Here is a 20749-nt window from a genome sequence, read left to right on the forward strand (position 1 = left end):
TTGTTTATTTCAGCCTTACTACTGTTGTTATTCCCTTACCGTTAGCCAAGAGTTACATTCAAAGATCTATTTCTCAGAAATATGTACTCGAATATACAACAATCTGTAATGGTGCTATAAAGTGTTAATTTCTTATAAGCAAGCCTAAGTTTTCAACATGCAGAACAAATAGGAAAGCATGCCTGGTTCCCCCATTTTTGAGCATTTTTTTTAATACACGCATGACATTTTAGTCTGGTTTACTTTGTAGCAACTACATATTTCAGAAAAGCTGAATGTCTTTAGGTGTTATTTTTTTTTTTTTACCTCCTTTTTAAGTGTGCAATTCATCCCCAAAGAATGAGACGGATTTGAATGATTCAAAGTTGACTAACAATTTGTAATTAAACAATTTTTTTAAATTAGCCCATCAGCGAGTTACTAGTTCCTTTTACTATTTAAAAGCAAAAACTGTCATGCATTTTACCAATTCTGCCTCTTATTTTAGCACTATAAAAAAACAGTTGGTTTCCAAAACATGCAGATTTTTAGCAGTTTCAAAGGTGTTAGCCCAGCACGCCATCAACATTACATGGTTAGTTAAGATTCACAACAAAAGAAGTGTTGAGTATAACCTTACCATATCATCCGTCAGTGTCCTAATATTTAAATGCTGCAAAATGAAAGAAACCAATCATATCAGTAATTTATAACAGCTTTTATTTTAGTTAATAGAATACGTTTAAAAATTCTACAATGCTAAGTTGAATGTAATTAAACTACTGACAGTCCAATAAAAATGAATTATACAGCGTTTTAATCACTTTCTCAAGAAGATGGACAAAAGGTACCCTGAATGTGGTAGTTTCAAACATTTCCTAAGATTTCTTAGACTTGCAGACCTCACAAAGTAGAAACTTAACTGTGGCACAATAAATCCATTTTCCTGAAAAACAGTATTAGTTACCATTAAGTATATGGACTTATAACACAATGGATATGGAGACTTAAATGTGAAAAAAAAAATCTGAATCATAAGACAGTGAAACTTTAAATGTACCATTAGCATGCAGCATAGTAGATAATGAAGTACTTTGCTGGCTTAATTAACTTAAACAATTCTAGTAACGAGGAGAGTACTGGAATGACTATTTGCATCTCTAACATCAGTTTGATTTATCACCAGCGGTGACAGTAGACACTTTTCAATTTCATCGCTAGCTTCTTTGAGAACCCTTTTGCTGATTTCCCTGCTAGACAAACATAAGGCCACTTTAGAAAGTGAATAAATTAGTTTCTTACAAAGTGGTTCAAAAGAAAAAGCAGTTAGGTTGGGGGGGGGGGGGGGAGACCAAAAATCTAAGTTTTCTAAATTCCGGAGTCAGGCAAGATTTTGTATTCAAGTAGCTAGAATCCATTTTCAATTCTCCCTCATCTTATTCGGTAGCAGTGGACCTTTTAAAAGGGCAGAGAAAGGGTCAAGTGCATTCCTAAATAGATCAGATTTTGGAAGTATAGAAAAACACGTGTTAGCATTCATCATATAACAGCCTGAGTGGCACTAGTTAAATTCAACGTTGACACAATGAAATTTGTCATTCATGTTTGTATACTGGAATACACCTGTATGCTCATCAGTCTATCTCAGTGAGGATCCAGATTAAAAAGGGGTACAGAGCAAATCACTATCCCAGATTCTCTTCTCTTTGACTAAGACATTCCTTCCAAGGGCAGAGGATACACTAATGGGAGGGGCCCAAAATCAGCTTTGTGTATAACAAAGCTGAATAACTGACCATACTACTAGCCACACCACCAGGCTCTAGCCTAAATTCCTTGTTACACTGGGAAGAAGGAAGGGATGGGAATGAATTAATAGATTTAGTGTTTAATTCTGGGTTAGAATTTGCCTTTAGTATTACCTTTGGCCCCTGAAAATAACAAGCAAGCACACAAGTCCTTAAGAGTGGGAGTAATCCTGGGCAGAACTATAAAATTTCTGAGGCACTGGGAGCCACAGTCTCATCCCAGAGACCATTACTAGAATTAAACTCCAGTCCACATGGCTCTCAAGTTAGCAGAAAAAGCAGCCGTGGAAAGGCTGGGTAGGATACTGTTCCCTCTAACTGCCTGCTACATGTGTGCTTTCCTGCCAATTTCCTGTCAACAGAGATTTCCCACCCACTGAATGTGGTTAACTACATCTCTATTCTTCAGAGATACCACCCGAATCACAAGGCACATCTCACCTGAAAGGGGTCATTTTGAGTTCCTCTCACAAGACAAGAGGAATGCAGTCAACTACCAACACAATAGCATCCTGGGTAGCCTAATGCTTAAAAAATAAGGCCAAAGAGAAAGGTTCCAGCTGAAATCCTATTCAGAAAAGTACACCACAGTCAAGAGAAAACACCTTCCTACACCAATGAAATATTCCCAAATACCAGTTTGACTTGCCTGAGGAAAATGCTATAAAAGCCATGCCAAGAGAATGAAAATAGACAATTTTAAGAGAAATATGAGCAGATCCCAAGTAAGATTCATGGTCTAAAGACTGCATAAAAGCTATGAAAAGTACAGCACCATACAGGAAAAGCAGAGGATGTAGGTTACAGGATGCAAAATACAGGAGATGTAAATAGCCAAAAACACTATTTTTTGCATAACATCAAAGGCCTAAAGCTGCACAGCCTTTTAGAGTTGAACTCATAACTTTCAGAATAGAACAGTCATCCTTGTGTAGGAACAAGACACATAAGATCCATTTTTTTTTTTTGTCTTAACTTTTTTATATCCTTGAACTACCTCACTGAGGATCTAGTTTTTTGTTTTTTGGGTTTTTTTTTGAGAGAGAGAGACAGAGAGAGAAAGCAGGGTAGAGGGGCAGAGAACAAGAAAGAGAATCTTAAGCGAGCTCCTCCATCCTCAGCACGCAGCCCAACACAGGGCTCGATCTCACAATCCTGGGATCATGACCTGAGCCAAAATCAAGAGTTGGACACAATTGACTGAGCCACCCAGGCAGCCAGGATCTAGCTTCTAAAAGGACTCAATCTGTGAAATTCTTTAAAAACTATGGAGGCACATATAGAAGTTCAGTTACTATCTATATTATACATAATCTTTCACAAGAAAAAAATGTGTGATGAATTACTACAGAATTATAATTCAGAGGTAACTTACAAGGAAAAGGAAGAAACTCAAAGGGACCCAAGTGCAGGAAGTTTAACAGTCAGAGAGAAAGGCAAGAAGGTAAGGTCAAGTTCATTATTCCTTCTCCTCTGGAAAACACTTGCCTATCGATTCTCACCACTATCCACACCAGGATCCAAAGAAGCCAGTAGGGCAGGACCCGTGTCAAGGACCATGTCAAGAACCCATGACAGGGCTGCAGAGAGTGACTAACAGTAAACAGCTAGAAAATGGATCAAAAAATTTTGGTTTCTATATCCAAACAGTGAAGCCAGAATAAGTTTCACTTCAAGATTGAGCTTTCAAAAAATAGAAATTACATATTTGTTTGCATGCATACAAACTGAAAGAGACTACTAAAGACTTGTTAGCATTTAAATTTTTTAATAGATCTAAGCATGAGTAACTTCCCCTAAAAACTGAAATGCCCAATCCCAGTCTACTTCAAACAGAACTGAAAGTAGAAATTAACACTAAAGTCTTATTTTAACAATGTGAAGTTATTAGCAAGTGGCACCCTTTTGTAGGATGCGTGAAAGTTATTATTAATTCAAGTTTACTGTGAAGTGGATGTCATGTCAAGGCCCTACCTGTTTAGATGACACACTTCTCAAAAGTGGAAGGGGTAGGGAGAGAGGAAATGATGGACATAAAACCCTCAGATAATTCTGTGGGGTTTCAGCCTTTGTATAGTAGATAAAAAACGACAAGGTGACATCCGTACTCAAAAACAGTAAAGAACTTTATTATAAAAAGTTATTATTTTTATACTGCTACTTGAGGTACTATTTATATGTCTGGTTGGCCGTGACCCTTAAAAAATGCAGTATTTGCTTTATAGCTACCAGCAATGCTCTTTACTCATTCTTCTGGTTGGGGAAAACAAGAACTATACCCATCAATCCGGCTCAAGAGTAGCATTTGAAGATATCCATACCAAGAAGGAAGTGGAAACATAAAATGGACTATTAAATGGAGGCAAATAGGAACACTTTAAAAATAACCTAATAGCAACTTTTAGGATTCTATTTGTACCTACACACACACACACACACACAAATTGAAACCATACCGTCTCAGACATATTAAAACATTCATACCTAATGTGATTTTGTGACTTTGTGACCTTTAGTCACAGCATCTGGTCAATGATTGTATAGGTATTGTTAATGCTTTGCAGCATGGATAAAATCAAACTGGTGATAATACCAAAATAGTTCTAGACACAGAACCATTAGTAATTGGTTAAGGTGTGGTATTAAAGCACATCAGAGCTCCCTTCCCAAGACAAAAACCTCATTTTTCTTCCTACATTGTTCAATTCTATTTTCTCCCTAAAAAGTAAGGAACAGCTCATATAGATAGGCAACAATGTTTTCTGCTAATGACAGTTCCTAAGATGAATGGTCAAGAGGATCACTCTGGAATTGAAAAGAAAAAGTCTTTATAGTTTTTTTTTTTTTTGGATCCTATGTTCTTTTGAAGAAAAAAAAAAGGTAGAAACACAGAACGTAGGTTGCTGTATTCACATTTAAGCAAGGCATCAAAACCTTTATTGAAGACCCTACATGCTGCCAAAAAATAGATCTAGAGCTTTCAAAGCACTCTGTGAAATGCTGTAAATATCAAGGGGTATGAAGGAATGGTCCTTCCCCCAACCAACTTAGTTTACAAGGAAGCAACAAAGACACCAGATCAACTGTGTAATACAAAACAACATACAAACCCAAGGTCCACATACAGTTTAAAAAAGGTTCCAAGCTGTAGCTTGAGACTTTTAGCAAATTTTATATTTTCATTGGTTAGCACATCGGAACTAGCTGGGAGCAAAGGATCTGTCCATTAATGTCATTAGGTACAGCCACCACCAACTGTCAAGTTAACAAGCACTAATCACTGTCAAAGCCAAGTACATGCTAATCTTTAAAAATAATTTTTAGCTGTTGCAATCTAATTTAATTTACATCCTTTAACTAGGTCATTATGAGTAGCCACTAACAAGAAGAACACCTCTAAGAGCAAAGCCTCTGAATGCACTTGACTCAGACCCAATTTTCATAAACTAGACCCTCTAAGCCACCTAGTTTCCAGCTTGTTAGTGTGCACTAGAAACACACCAAGATTTTCTTTATAAAAGATGACAAGGTCTCAGCTTCTCAAGATTCTGATTCAGCAGGTCTACGGTGGGGCTTAGGAACCCACACGCGTAAGGGGCCCGAGGGCAATGCTGTAGCCCTCCCAGGACCATGTGAGAAACCCTACTCCACACCCCGCCAGCCATGAAACACTTCCTCAGCCTGCACCCATTCGAATCTCGGGACATGCAGCTCACTTTAAAACCGGTGTCCCTGAAACAAGCTAAATGAAGGGTACAGCTAAGAAGTACAAGAAATTTTCAAAGTGAGAAACCCTAAGCTGGTACAATTGGGACAGGTTTTACTGCCATGTAGTGACAGGCACCAATTACTACTGCTGTAAGAATATTCAACACTCCATGGTGTGCAGGATGAATTATTACATCATTTATTCAAAGGCTTAGTTTAAAAAAAATTTTTAAAAAACAAAGGCTTAGTTTATCTCTAAAGCTACAATAATTCACCCTCATAAGCAGAGATTTAGTGAAGTATCAAAGCTTGCTCGTTAGATCAACCATGACATGACACTATCTGCTTGTCAAAATAAGACACAACAAAGTTAGACCCAAAAGGAAAAAAGGATTAGTCTTCTTTTAATCATAAGATGCAGATAAGGTTATGGTAAAGCATTGCTCACACCTGTTTCAAATTCCAGATTCTTCCTTCCCACCAACACCTACTTTATCCTAACAGCATTTCTGGTCCACACACCTTTGTTTGTTTTAACGTCAATGCCAATTGTAAAGACCGCAGAAATGTAAAGCATTATTACTAACCATGACACTAACCACACCTACAGAGCCTAAGGTTCATTTCCCAGGCGACTACACAACATACCTAGATGTGACAACATGCAAGGGCTCCAAAAATAATACTGAAGCTTCATAGCACCGAGGACAAGGGTAGAGCTGGCTCTTTGATAATGTCAAGAAAAGCTTTTAAGTTGACTGGCTCTTCATGTGGTCATATTTTTAGACTAAGGTGGAGACAAGTGAGAGATGTTAGGAACAGGTGAGAATGAGTAGGAGCTCTCCAGCTTCTTTTAATCTGTTCATCTATTCAAAACCAAAACCCTGCCTACCTAGAAAGACACACACCTGGCCATTGTCCCAGGCTTCTCTCATCCACCCAAGATTCCAACCTCCCTTCTCCATAATTCCTTCTTTGGGAAAGCAGAATCACGGAGGAACATTAGCTTTCAGGAGGAGACATCATTCAACCATCCACAGAAGTGAAAACAATCATTTCTAAGACAAGTTTTCAAAAAGGATCAAAAGACAGCAACAGAACTGCTAGAAAACCACCACCTCTCTAGAAAAACCAATTAAATTGTTACCTGGCCCTCTCTCCTAGAGGACACATCACAGGGGCAGGGCACCTAACCTTTTTTTTTATTCTAACAGAACTCCAATGTTCTTTTTCCTTCAATAAATTCCTTCAACATGGAGGTAAAATTAAAGGGAAACCAGAAAGGCTAATTCTAGTAAAAGAGCTTTAATACCTATTTTAAGATGTTTTCTTCAGCTGTTCAAGTTCTTGTCACCTCTACTACCAGCTCAAAACCTCCTCTGCAGCGGGTCCAGGAGCAAACAATTCAAATACCTGAACCTCTCTACAAGTAGATTTAGTCCTAGGACACCAGAATTCAAGACCTTTTTCATCATCTGGAGAAGGCTAGAAAGTATTTCAAATATTCACTGTAGGAAGAGTAAAAATGGTCCCAGAGCTTCCAGAATTACCTTGAAGCTTATTCAAACTACTGGGCTATTTCTGAGCATGATTCAGTCTCCTAGAGGTCTTGTCCAAGACACAAATGTAGAGTGAATATTCCTGGAGCTAATACACCACCTTGCAAGGAGGATTTTGTTTTACATTCTGGTATCACCACAAGGAAATTAAATTTGGTTGAACCTTTTTAGAGAACAATTTGGTGACACAAACCCTATGTTCACATTACTTAAACTAGAATTACTAGGTTTTATTGCTAAATTAATTACATCTAGAATCTAGAGTTAGGAAATAAAACCAGAGGTTTATACACACTTACCTACAGAGTTTATCTTAAATAGCTAAAATCATAATCAACCTAAAACTTCCCAGAATCTGGGAAAGACTAAATAACTAGAGTCCTGCCATACGGACTATAATGACATGTGAAAATGCTTACAATACAATGTTACATGAAAAACAAAAGTCGCATTTAAAATGGCCTATCTGTGGGGCACCTGGGTGACTTAGTTGGTTGAGCACCTGACTCTTGGTTTCAGTTCAGGTCAAGATCTCACGGTTCGTGGGTTCAAGCTCCCCAACAGGCTCCACACTAACAGCACAGAGCCTGCTTTGGATTCTCTCTCCCTTTGACCCTCCCTGCTCTCTAAATAGATAGATAGATAGATAGATAAAAACAGAATTGCATGTGATATAATTCCATTAACATTCTTATAGAAAAATATAAGTCAGGAACCATTTTTATTTTAATATAACCAGATTGTGGGGTTTGGAGCAATTTTCCCCCCCACATTTTCCTGTATTTTCCCAGTTGTCTAGAATAGGCTTATTTATTTTATGATGAGAAAAGCTTTTTACTGTAGTATGGACAGTACTTTTCACACCAAGCAGAAAATATAGGTAAGTTCCTTTTCAAATAATAATGTAGTAAAAAAAGAAAATCTAAAAAATCTAATGCCATAAACACAGACTTTGTTAGGCTAGGAGTTTTTTTATGCATATTTTCAAATATGTCAGAATACATTAAGGGCATTATTCATTTGTTTTGTAATTCACATATATGAATTAACCAATTTCAAAAAGCTCCTTGGTCTCGTGAATTATTGATGTTGTCACCTGCTAGAGACTTAATTCCAAGAAAAATATACGAATCACTACATCACAAGCACAAATCCTTTTGACACAAATTCAATTTCTGTGGCAATAATATATTGACTTAGCTTTATTTTTCTATTTTATGACACTTATTAATGGCAGAGATAAAAGAAATCTATCATTTTTCTTTATTGTAAATGTAAATGATCTCATGCTATGTTGAGAATGTTAAGGTAAATACCACTCACCTGATAACTTTTTAATGCAAATGCGGACAGGATACCAAAATAAAATAGAACTTAAGATTTTAAGTGAAACCTAATCTCATACGCCTAACTTTCCTACCGCACAATTAGACTGCCAACATGTGCAAGACATTACGTGGAACATAAAGAGGACTCAGTCCCTGGCTTTAGAAGCTTAAAGCCAAAAAAAGCAGCAAGACCACAATACAAGACACTGAGAGAGGTGTTCAGTGGTGACTGGAAGGAAAGGCAGCCTGTACTTGGTAATTATACAAGCGTAAATACATGCTATTAACATGCAAACATAGGCATGTTCAGAGACTAAGGTCAAATAAATCTTCAGCCATGATTCAGGTAAAACTTGTAACGCAAAAAATTACTTTTCTTTCAGCATAACGGATTCCTAAGGCTTTCATTCAACAAATGCTTATTAAACATTACTGTGTTCTTGGCAAGAGGGTACACTAGTTAAGAAAACAAGGATTCCTGTCCTAAAGGAACTTTCCTTCTATTGAGGAAGAGACGGTAATAACAATAAGTAAGTTACAGAAGGTGTTAAAAGGTAACACTTGTTAGGCTAACATGAAAAGCCGTGCAAGGCGGGAGGGAGGGTTTGCAGGTTGGGGGAGCCAGGGCTTGCATCGGCCTGAGAAAGTGGCGTTGGAGCGGAGCTGAAAGTGGACTAAGGAGATAGCGATGTGGACCCGGAGGAAAGAATTCAGAGAAAAAGAGCAGCCCTCTAGAAGGAGCACATCTAGAGTGCTCAAGCAACACGGAACCAGCATAGCTACAGCCTCTGACTCATATACTGCCTTGCGTTATCCAGGCAGAAGCTAACAGCCAGGATTCTAGAAGCAAACTCACCTGGATTGTAATCCAGCTCAGATACTGATCAGCTGTGTGACCCTGGGCGCTTCAACTCCCTAAGCCTCGGTTTCCTTATCTGTACCAGGAGAATAGGAAGCATCTGTCCTTCTAGGCTTGTTAAGAGCCTTCACTGAAAGGCTACATCAAGTACACAATGCGCTATACCTGGTGGTGAGGAGCCTTTAATAAATGTTAGTCCCTTTCCTTCCCACTAACACCCCACCAGCGTCATCTTGGTTTAGGTCTCCATCATTCCAACTCAAGGCCACATCCAATAGTCTCCTCCCTCTGGGCCCTGAAATCATCCTCTAATCCACTTAAATCCATTTATAACTGACATAAATGTGTGTGTGTCCCCTCCCCAAACTGGGCACGGGCTCCTGAGTGCAGGGATTTTTTATCACGGTCATTTCACCAGCAGGTCTATTTGCCGGTGTTGGTCATACTGGGCCATTCACTTTTCAGTTGCGGAGGCCTCTCACGTGTTGTCATTTCTCTTTGGGGCTGAGAACTCAAGCAGTGGCAGCTTCCCAATGTCATGTCCAGAGCCAGCATGTTGCCTGGGCCTCAGGACACTAACAGCTAGATGGGATGAATGAGATGTGAGGTCAGCAGCCACACCGAGTAGGTATGGCACAGATAAACCTATAGTAAAGGTGGGTCACCCTTCATTATCATCAGGAAACAACAAGCCCACACCTCTCTCCATCCAAAGCTCTTTTGTTTACAATTCCTTTGGGTCAATGATCATTGTTTGCAGTTTGTGTTCATGTCTTTCATTTTCTTTCTTTTTTTTTTTTTTTTTTTTAACATGGAGGGACCTTTTTCCTCTCATCTTTGAACCTCTAGACCTAGTACAGGAAACATTTTAGGTCAGTTATTTTCAACCCTACTAAAAAAGACAATCACCTGAAGAGAATCACCTCAAGCGTTTTTGTTTTCTTTTCCTGAGTGATATTCCAAACCAACTGAATCAGAATACCCAAAGGCAGGGCCTGTGGTAAGTAGCTGTAAAGCTCCCCCAGGTGACTTTAATGTGCAACCAGGGTTAAAAACCACTAACTTGGGCAAACTCTTCTGAGCTCAGTCTTCCGGTGCCAAGACTATCATCAAGGAGTCTCCAAAGACACACAGGTGTAGATACGGTAGATACTTGTGGGTTTCTCTGCCTCATGCACAGCATCCCTTCTCTATGTCGCAGGAGTAGACATTGTTCTTTGTGAGCCGGCCCTGACCACAGATGTGAGCAGAGCTCAACACTTAAATCCAGGCAGAGCCAATCAAATCCTCACTCTATGAGAAAACTGGATTGGGGATTCAGACGTGAGAATGAGGATCTGTCCCTGCATGAGCCAAGAGCATGTATACCTGGAATTGTGAGGCTCTGAGCCTGGCTGTGTGGAGACCAAAGCAGCAGAAGTCGTGCCCTGCAGAGATACAACATGGAACAAATGCCTAGTGAGAAGCAAACTAAAGCTGTATGACTCCAGGAAAGAGAGAATGAGAGAAGCTGCAGCTTTCAGTCCTAGGGTTCAAATCCTTGTGAGGACCAGCTACACTTACAGTGCTTCACCCAAGAATATACCCCTCTGTATCTTTACAACTGCCCTTTCCAATTCCAAGCTAGACATTGCATGGGGTTCTGTTTCATTAAGCCAAAAAAAAAAAAAAAAAAAAAAGGCTTTAACTGAGAAACCAGGACTCCCTAAGAACCCCATATAATACAGCCCACCCCATCATTACTACCACCACTGATTGAGCACTCTTCAAAATTATCAATACACCCTCAGGGGTTGTAATTATGGGGATAATTAGCCACTATCCCCATCTTGGAGATCAGAAAATTAGGAGTTACAGAAGTGATTTGCCAGAGTGAAATGTGGCCGGGCTGGAAATGGAACCTTGGTCACGATGACTCCAAAACCCAGACTCGTTCCCCATCCCTTTTCTCAGTGCCCACCCCCCGCAACAACAGGACAGCTGCTGGTATCAGCTCGAGGGAGGAGGGCTTGACGTGGAAATGAAGCAGTTTCTGAAGCACAGATATTTAAAAATGAAATGTGAACGAGAAAAATGAGCATAATTCCAAGTGGATGATTATTAAGTGTTATAACACCAACAACAAAATGCTACCTTAAAAGTTCAGGTGGATGACGGGGCTCCTGAGTGGCTCGGTCAGTTGGGCGTCGGACTTCAGCTCCACATCGGGCTCTGTGCTGACAGCTCAGAGCCTGGAGCCTGCTTCGGATTCTGTGTCTCCCTCTCTCTCTGCCCCTAACCCACTCGCATTCTGTCTCTGTCTCTCTCAAAAATAAACACTAAAAAAAAATTTTTTTTTTAAAGTTCAGGTGAATGAGCTCTCAGGAGCTGAGAGCAAGGGATTGTAATTTCTGTAAACTGACTAACACGAACAAGAATGTCTATTTTGTGAGGGAGTTTCCCCCTTTAGGTCCTAAAGTTGCTCTCTGAAGTGTATAATAGAGATTGAGTGAATAGGGTTTTTTTTTATTATTATTATTTCTAACACGTAGAATTTAAGCTGTAGGATGTACTACAAGCATTATAAACCATGCCCTCCCAATTCAGACTAAAACATAAACCACAAAAAATATCCACATCAAAAAAAAAAAAAAAACAAAAAACAAAAAACAGATCCACATCAAAAATTACAGGGTAATAGCTAATCAAAGAAAATTAAGGTTTTTTTAATGTTTGTTTGAGAGAGAAAGAGTGAGCAGGGGAAGGGGAAAGAGAGAGAGAGAGAGAGAGAGAGAGAGACAGAGACAGAGAATCTCAAGCAGACTTCCCACTCAGTGTAGAGTCTGATGGGGTTGGGGGGGGAGCTCGATCCCACGAACCACTAGATCATGACCTGAGCCAATCTCAAGAGGTAGATGCTTTACTGACTGAGTCACCCAGGTGCCCCAAAATATTAGTTTTTTTTAATTACTGATGAAGTTTGAGCTCTTTATAATAACTACATCACCACTAAGTTTTCTTGCATTAATTTGATTACTACTTTTTGTACTATTCTCTAAATTGTTTTGTCAATGAACATGAGTCCAAAGGATGATTTTCATATTGCAAAGTTAACTTCTGAAAAACAAAAAAAGAGCACGTTCCCAACTGTTACATGCAGTCCTAGTGTTATGCATAAAAGGTAGGTCATTTTACATTTCTTTTAGAAATATTAACCAAGCTGAATCTAGTTAGCATCTAAGCTAACCAGACAATATGCTACACCTGGCACAGAAAGACCTATAAAACACGGCACCTGCCCTGAAGGAGGATACAATCCAGTAGGCTGTAGAGAAAAAAATAAATAAATAAAGAGCCTGAGTCACTTATTTCCCCTTTCTGGTAATTCAGAAAATAATTTCACAAAAGCAACTGTCCTACAAGGGCTACATATACTAAAATACACAGGTTCCTCATCTTAATGCTTTTCTTTGCACTTATCCAAAGGCATCTAGAAAGGTAAATCCTTGAATGGTACAGAGCAGCCCAATACAGCACCAAAATTTGCACTGTGTCATATCACCACATAGTGAAATTCCAGCACATAGCATTCTGTGTCACAAGTTAGATTTTGAACACACCAATTTCTGCAGGCAAGACACAAGCTCAAGCAACTACAGCCTAAACTGCCCTTGGCAATCTTCCAGCAGTGCCAAAATTCAACACCCTCTACCAAGAGCCCAAGGATATTTGTAAAGAACTTCTAAAAGTACATCATTTCATGACAATAATCCCATAATTCAAGCACACCAATAAAACAAGTCAACAAGGATTATGGGGAAGTCCTCAGTTGATAGCCAGAGCCATGAGAAGGCACCCAATGATCCTAACAACTTAGTGCAAATTATCAAGGACTGCAGATCTTGCAAAGGTGTGAAGGTAACCCTCCCCTATTTTTCTCTTCTGTTTGAAATATAATTGACATGTAACGTGTCAATGTAAGGTGTACGAAGTGTTGATTTCATACACTTAAATATTGCAATGATTACTGCCGTGGCGTTAGCTAATACCTCTATCACAGCACCTAATTGTCACTTATTTTTTGTACTGAAAACATTTAAGATGCAGTCTCTTAGCAATTTGGGGGTATATAATACAGTATTGTTGACTATAATCACTAAACGGTGCATTAAAGATCTAGAACTTACGTTTTACTTGGAAATTTGTAGTCTTTAACCTCTCCCCAATTCCCCCATCCTTCCCAATTCCTGGCCCCTGGTAACCACCATTCTGCTTTCTGTTTGTACAAGTTTGGCTTTTTTAGAGGCTACATTGTAAGTGTTATCATAGACTATCTGTCTTTCTCTTTCCAGCTTATCTCCCTAAGCATAATGTCATCAAAGTCCATCCATGCTGTCACAAAAAGTAGGATTTCCTTCTTTCTCATGGTTGAAAAATATTCTAGTGTGTGTGCATACATATACTGCATCTTCTTTTATCCATTCATTTGTTGACACTTAGATTGTTTCCATATCTTGGCTATCGTGAATAATGCTACCATAAACGTGGGAGCGAAGATATCTCTTTGAGATCTTGATTTCATTTCCTTTGGATATATATCCTGTGGGACTGCTGAATTATATAGTCCTATTTACAATTTGTTGAGGAGGCTCCACAATGTTTTCCATCGTGGCGGCTCCAATTTACAGTGACCACAACAGGGCACAAGGGTTCCCTCTACATCCTCACCAACACTTGTTATCTCGTCTTCTTGATGACAACCATTCTATCAGGTGTGACCTCACACCTGTTTCTGTCATTGCTGATGTTGTTTTGCTCATAAACCTTTCACTAATGGTGGCATCAGAGGCTATGAAAGTACATCGTCTTTGCAGAATGAGATGTGCATGTTATCCAACAGGAATAACTCGTCACATCACTGTAGGCAGTCTGACTTATAGGAGAAGACACTGAAGACCACGGGCAGACCCTTTAAAATGAATGTAGGTCAAAGTTTGTCATTGGCCACTAGTTTACACATGGCTAGTTAATTCAAATTAAACCAAATTAAAAAGTCAGCTCATAGAGCTAGTGACTAGCAAACTGGACATAGCAGAACAGAATATTTATATCATCAAAGAAAGTTCTGAAAAACACTGATCTAAGTAGTAGTAAAAGCTAAAGAAATGGACAAGATCATGCTGAAAGGAGGTATAAACTGGAAGATGATGATCTGAGACAGTACTTGAGAACACTAATTTAAAAGGGTGCAAAGGGGACACCTGGGTGGCTCAGTGGGTTAAGCGTCCAACTCTTGACTTAGGCTTAGGTCATGATCTCACAGTTCGTGGGATTGAGCCCCACACTGGGCTCTGCACTGAGAGTGGAGCCTACTTGGGACTCTCTCTCTCCCTATCTCTCTGCCCCTCGCCTGATTGTGCGCTTGCTCTCCCGCGCTCTCTCTCAAAAATAAACATTAAAAAAAATGAAAATAAAAGGGTGCAAGGAGTGATGAGCAAAGATCAGAAGAGACAGATAATCAGCATTATCAGTGCTAATAGTGTGAAGAAGATGAAATTTGAAAAATCAGCCACCAAGTTGGCAATTGTCGATCTGCCAAAGCAATTTTAGTGGAATGAACAGAAGCAAAGGCAAGGTTGAGAAACCAATGGGAGGTGGCTTCCTTCCTCAATGAGCGCTCTCCACCCTTTGCCAATGCCATCATAATAGTAGAAAAAGGTAAGAGCTGTTTAGTACTTATGTGTTAACCCCCATTCTAACACATTGAATCATATCTAGTATATAACATAGGTACTAATGTTCCCATTTTATAGATGAAGAAACAAACAGAGAAAAACACAGTAATTTTCCAAGGTCACACGGCTATCAAATACAGAGCCAGGATTCAAACTCAGGTGAATTTCAGAGCCTGAGTCCTTCAAGATTACACAAAATGGACTCCTCAATAACACTTCCCCCATTGGTTCACACTTCTCTTCATACCAGACTGAATATTAGCCTTTTAAAGTCAAGGAATAAATTGTAACTACCTGTGCCATACGGTATAAAGAACATTCAAATATTTACTGAACAAATGAAAAGAACTAATTGACAGAATTTGGCAACAAGGGAAGGAAGCAGAGCATCGATCGTATTCGGCAGGGGAAAAGAGGTCAAGGGAAAGTTGGAGAGGGAGGCTGTTTGGTTTTGCTTCTGCTTTTTCTTTTATAATGGAAGACGCTGGAACATTCTTAGAGAATGCAACCTCTAAGGAGTGAAACATACCTAATGGAACAGGACTGGGGCAAGAACGGTGGTAAAGGGATTAACCTTGAACAGGAACACAGACATTTCTTCTGTGGATATTGGAGGGGAGAGGAGGAAGAGTTGCAGATATAGAAGATTACAGGTGCAGACAGCAGGAAATTGAGCAAGTTCAAGCAAAATGTCCTTTATTTTCTCTCTGAAGAGGGTGTCAAGGTGAGTGCTAAGAGTCAGGGGTAACCATCTCTAAGATCTTTTAAGGGAACGCTGTGGAATGTTCCCGTGTGGATACAAGTGGGTATTTTACACACACACACAGAATATCATTAAAGGATACAAAAGAAAATAATAGAAGTCACTGTGGCCTCTGTACGGGAAAAAGCTGAATTGGTCGCCTGGGATGTAAGGAAGTCTCAGTGAATCTCACTCTGTAATCTTAAATTCATGGGCTTTTTAAGAAGTGCACACACTACTTTTTCAGTTTAAAAAAACTATTTACAACAAAAAAAGGATCAGGCCCATAGTGAAGGGAAAGAGAGTGATGATAATGGTTTAGCATAAAAATCAAGAGAAATGGAAAAGAAGGTAACCAAAGAGCTAGTTCAAAGCCAGGACTCTGGAGTTAGACTGTGTGTGCCGATATCCATCGCTCCCTATTCCCAGCTGTGGCACCTCATGAAAGTCCCCAGAGCCCTCCTCCTGTGCCTCAGTTCCATCAGGTCCAACACAAGGGTGCTGAGAGTGCCCACTTCAAAGCAGTGAATTAGGATTAAGTGATTAAAATCGTGCCCAGCCCACTGTGAGAGCTGAATAAATGTAGCTATTGTGATGATGATGATTATTGAGCAGCTTTCAGGACCCAGCTAATCAACGGGGCCCAGAGACACTGAATGTTAGGGAATCAGTTCACAGAGCTGGGAAGGTTTCCACCCTGATGCAGCGGCCCAGTGAAGACACAGAGAGCCTGTCAGGTTGCTCTAGGCTTGGAGATCTGAGGCACAGAACAAGGAAGTCAGAGGCCTTATTATTTATTTACATTCTACCCTACCTCGGGTTTGAGGAGGCAAGGAATGTGAAGGCATCCTAGTTCAAAAGGAGGTCCAGGGTTACTTTTAAGGAGTGTGGCTACAGTGTGGAGCAAATGTCAGCGGGAAGCTGACAGAGAAAGAAAGAGAAGCAAGGTCATGGGGCTGGAGATCTAGATGAAACAGAAAGGGGGTGGGGGGGATATGTCCAGGACCCAAACTTCCTGGTGTGTTCCCCACCACAATTAAGGTCAAGTTGGGTCTCTGGACACAAAGCAGGTGTCCAACAGGAGCGTAGGGAAAAAGGGAGGTGAGAAGCTAAAAAGAATGGTCAAAATGCTGCTGATAACTGACATCCTGCCACATGTCCTTCAAAATGACCAGCCCTAGAGAATTCAGTCCTACAGATGAGATTCCCCTACTTTGGTATCTGAGAAAAAATCAAAAGAGTAAAACTTATAATAGCTGTCATGTATTAACTGCTAGGCACTGTGCCAAACTACTGTAACACGCATTACCTCAAGCAATCCTTACAACAATCTGTAAGTGGACATACTGTCATCATCTAATCCATTTCACAGATAGGAAAACTGAGGCACAGAAGCTAATTAATTTGCCCAAGGATACACAGCCATATTTGAATCCAGTGAATCCATCCTGAGCCCTTTTTACCACCATAGGGCTCTAAAGCCACATTGCCAGGCCCCCAAAGGAGCCCAAATTGGCAGGCCCAGTTCTCCAATGACCCAGATTTGTTTCTGGTAACCTTTACCTGCCCTTGCCCACCACCACTGAAATCTTTTATAAAAAGAAATAGACATTTAGGGTATATCAATAACATTTCAATTTGAGTTAATCATGACTAGATTAATGAACCAGGTGGTGTAAGGTTACAAGAGTAGTTCTGCATAGATTTCCAATTAGCAAAGCATCACAAACCTACTGGAGTAAGCTCAAGCCTATGCCAAGCATTACAGAGAGGAAGAGTGACTTCCAAAAGCTCACAAACACATGCGTAAAGTAAATGAAAGCAGATTCAAGATAACATATCAATAACAGCAAAATAATACCCTCAGAAGAGAGGCTGACTGAAGTTAGAGCATGGTGCTAATTGGAGACCATCATCTTCTACGAAGAGATGAAACTGTCACATTGAATTTCTGATTTGCAGATTAAATGCATTCTGTTTTTCATGTTCATTTCTCAGACTGTCAAATTTTTCATTAGAAATGAATTATAATTGTCCTTATAAATTGCATTCTACCCAAGGATTTGATCCACAAAACAATTTAATACTACAGAACAGTCCATAATTAATGTCACCAATTCGTAAATCCTAGTTAAAAACTGAATGCTGCATAGTTTCATTTTATGATGCCCAAATAAACAACCCACCTCAGAAAAATGCAGCAATTACAGGATAAACTCCCACATCCTGGGAAGATACTTTATAATAAAATAAGCCTTATAAATGCACTATTATGGATCTTACAATTAGACTAACCCATGTATCTTACTAAGAGTTTCAAGAAATTCTACATCATAACTCCAAAAGAAGCATGTACTTTTCTTTTTTAACTTCCAGAATAACCTAGAATTAGCAATAATATCCTTGGAGAGTTGAACAGGTATTTAGCCATCTTTAACCCATGAAGGTCCCTCATGAAATAAACAAAAAGGCCTATAAGCCCTTTACCTCAAGAAAATAAAGAGCAAAGATTACAAGGAGATATTGATAGGAAGGGAGAAAACAGACATTTTAATAGGATTTATACAGTTTCATTTCTGAAGCTTATTGGAGAGTACATCGTGTTCTATATACCTCTTTTGTATGATTTTATATATATATTATTATATGAATCTATATTGTATTGTAATATTGTATTGTATTGTAATATATTGTATTATTATATGACTACATATATATATTATTGAGAGTAAACATTTCCTTTGAAATTAAAATATATATATATGTGTGTGTATATATATATATATATATATATATATATATATTTTTTTTTTTTTTTTTTTTTTTTTTTTTTACCCTCAGTAAATTATTTAGAAGTAAACTGTTTTGGGGCACCTGGGTAGCTCAGTCTGTTAAGCATCCGACTTTGGCTCAGTCATGATCTCAGGGTTCATGAGTTGGAGCCTGCATCAGGCTTTTTGCTGACAGTAGGGATCCGGCTTTGGATCCTCTGTCCCCCTCTCTCTGCCCCTCTCCCGCTTGTATGCTCTCTGTCTCACACAGGCGCGCTCTCTCTCTCTCTCTCTCTCTCTGAAAAATAAACATTTAAAAAAAGAGAAGTAAACTGTTATGAAGCATATTGTAAACATCCTTCACAACTGATAAACATTTACTAGTTACTTCTAGCTCATCACTAGTGAAAAACTAAAGGTACAAAAACCTTGGCCTGGTTCAAGTACTCTAACTTCTTGACTTACGTCAGCTCTTGGATTCCTCAAGCCAAGGTCTACAGTTCTCTTCACAGACTCTCCAGGTCCATTAGACTTTTTAAATTTTGTATTCTTCCAAGATTATCTTAAACATTTGAAGTAAAAGAAGCATAATCTGGACAATCTGAATGGCCACTCAACGACCATGCTCCTTCCACCAGGCACTTCTGGTACCCACACTGCTATGTGTGTGTACTACCACAGGGCAATAGAAGAAGCCAAACAACATCAATCATGCTACATAGGTTTTCACAATCTCCCCTACATAGGAGGAATTAAGTTGTCCATAACTCCAAAATGACACTATTCAAGGAACCACATACTTAGAGCTATGGCAAGTTAAATTTCAAGAGAAAAACGAATATAGATGCTGGTGGGCTTGGGTCCGATTCTTTCTGCCCTGTTTCAACAGCTTCATACAACTTACTAGAAAATATGTACATATGGCTCTATTTTTTTTTTTTGATTTATGTATTTTTTTTATCATAAACAAGTTTATAAGAGTTCACCATTTCACTTGGAGCCTCAAGTTAAGATCTTGTGAAAGAGACAGTGATGTCAGACGACAGGTCTCTACTCAGTGTGGGGCTGAGTCTTTGGATTTATCACTGTACTTTGCTTCCTCAGCCTCTGGGATTCCATTTCCATCCAAGACTCTAGCAGGCAAAAAGGAAAACAGCAAGCCATACACATATCTTTCCACTATTAAATCCAACACTGATGACTTAATTTCAGCGAAACATCATCATCAATCACATTAAATTAATGTTGTTGTTCATTTGAATTTTATTGGTTTTATAGTTTTGTTTTTGGTTTTATATGTAAATCTGTTTGAGTTTTATAGTTGTAAAAGCGCCATAAGCATAAGGAGTTATATTTTTAGTTTTATATCTATACATATATAAGCAACATTATTTTTATTATCATTCAAGTCCACATTGGAGTAGCACAAGGATTTTTTTCTAAATTTGAGGTTGTTTCCTTTGTAGGTTTCTTTTCTAAGTTTCATCTGCACGCAGATGTCAGAGTTTCATGATCCGCATTTTACACATAAAACCATAACCTCCTCCCCTCCGAAAGCTTCAGCAATTTGCTCTGACCATTCAGCCATCACAATCAGAAGTCTGCATCAACCCGAATGGCACCTGGCATGCCGGGATAAGAACTGAGAATGGGACGACTCCGCCTCCACCACACTATGAGGAAAAAGCCTGACCCCGTTAGGAGTTTCCAGCATAGGAAAGTAATTCAAATATCCAGCGTAATATCCCCAACGCCCTACGATCTAGAAAAAGATTGTACTACTGCTAGTACTGCTAACGATGACAGCAGCAACAATCCTATAAACGGCAAATATTTGCGTAGCAGTTACATTGAGCCAGGTACTATTCTAGGTCCATCAGGCAGTAACCTTTAATCCTCCCAACAATCCCATTTTGCACCTGAGGCGACGGAGGCATGGAGAGAAGTAACTTGCCCAAGTAATGCATCATACAGCTAGGATCCAAACTCTAAAAGCGGTCCGGGTCCCTGCTCATAAATGCTATTCACGGTGCCTTTTCTATAAAAAGCTGTACAAAAGGATAGCAGTGGATCTTTTTGAAGAATCAAATCTATGACAAGCATTTCCGAACAGTTTTCATTAATTAGCTAGTAACTGAAATATTCCAGCACCAAAACTTAACTTATTGAAACTCTCAAATCCTCCCCTAAGTTAATAACGATTATTTGATTTGCTATTTGAGAAAATTACTCCCGACGGGAAGGTATTTCAATGCCACCCTGCTGCTACTTCGAGAAAAGT

The 20749-nt window shown here is 39.2% G+C and overlaps 1 protein-coding gene across 1 annotated transcript in view; it reads right to left on the minus strand.

Moving 5' to 3' along the window:
* Positions 1-20749, minus strand: part of DIAPH3 (diaphanous related formin 3) — a 504750-nt gene that overhangs the window by 477429 nt on the left and 6572 nt on the right. The window contains exon 2 of the mRNA XM_042927440.1: positions 620-652. Coding sequence (XP_042783374.1) covers positions 620-652 — 33 coding nt within the window. The remainder of the gene's footprint in view (positions 1-619; positions 653-20749) is intronic.

This window comes from Panthera leo, chromosome A1 (genome assembly GCF_018350215.1).
Source record: "Panthera leo isolate Ple1 chromosome A1, P.leo_Ple1_pat1.1, whole genome shotgun sequence".
Taxonomy (NCBI): domain Eukaryota; kingdom Metazoa; phylum Chordata; class Mammalia; order Carnivora; family Felidae; genus Panthera; species Panthera leo.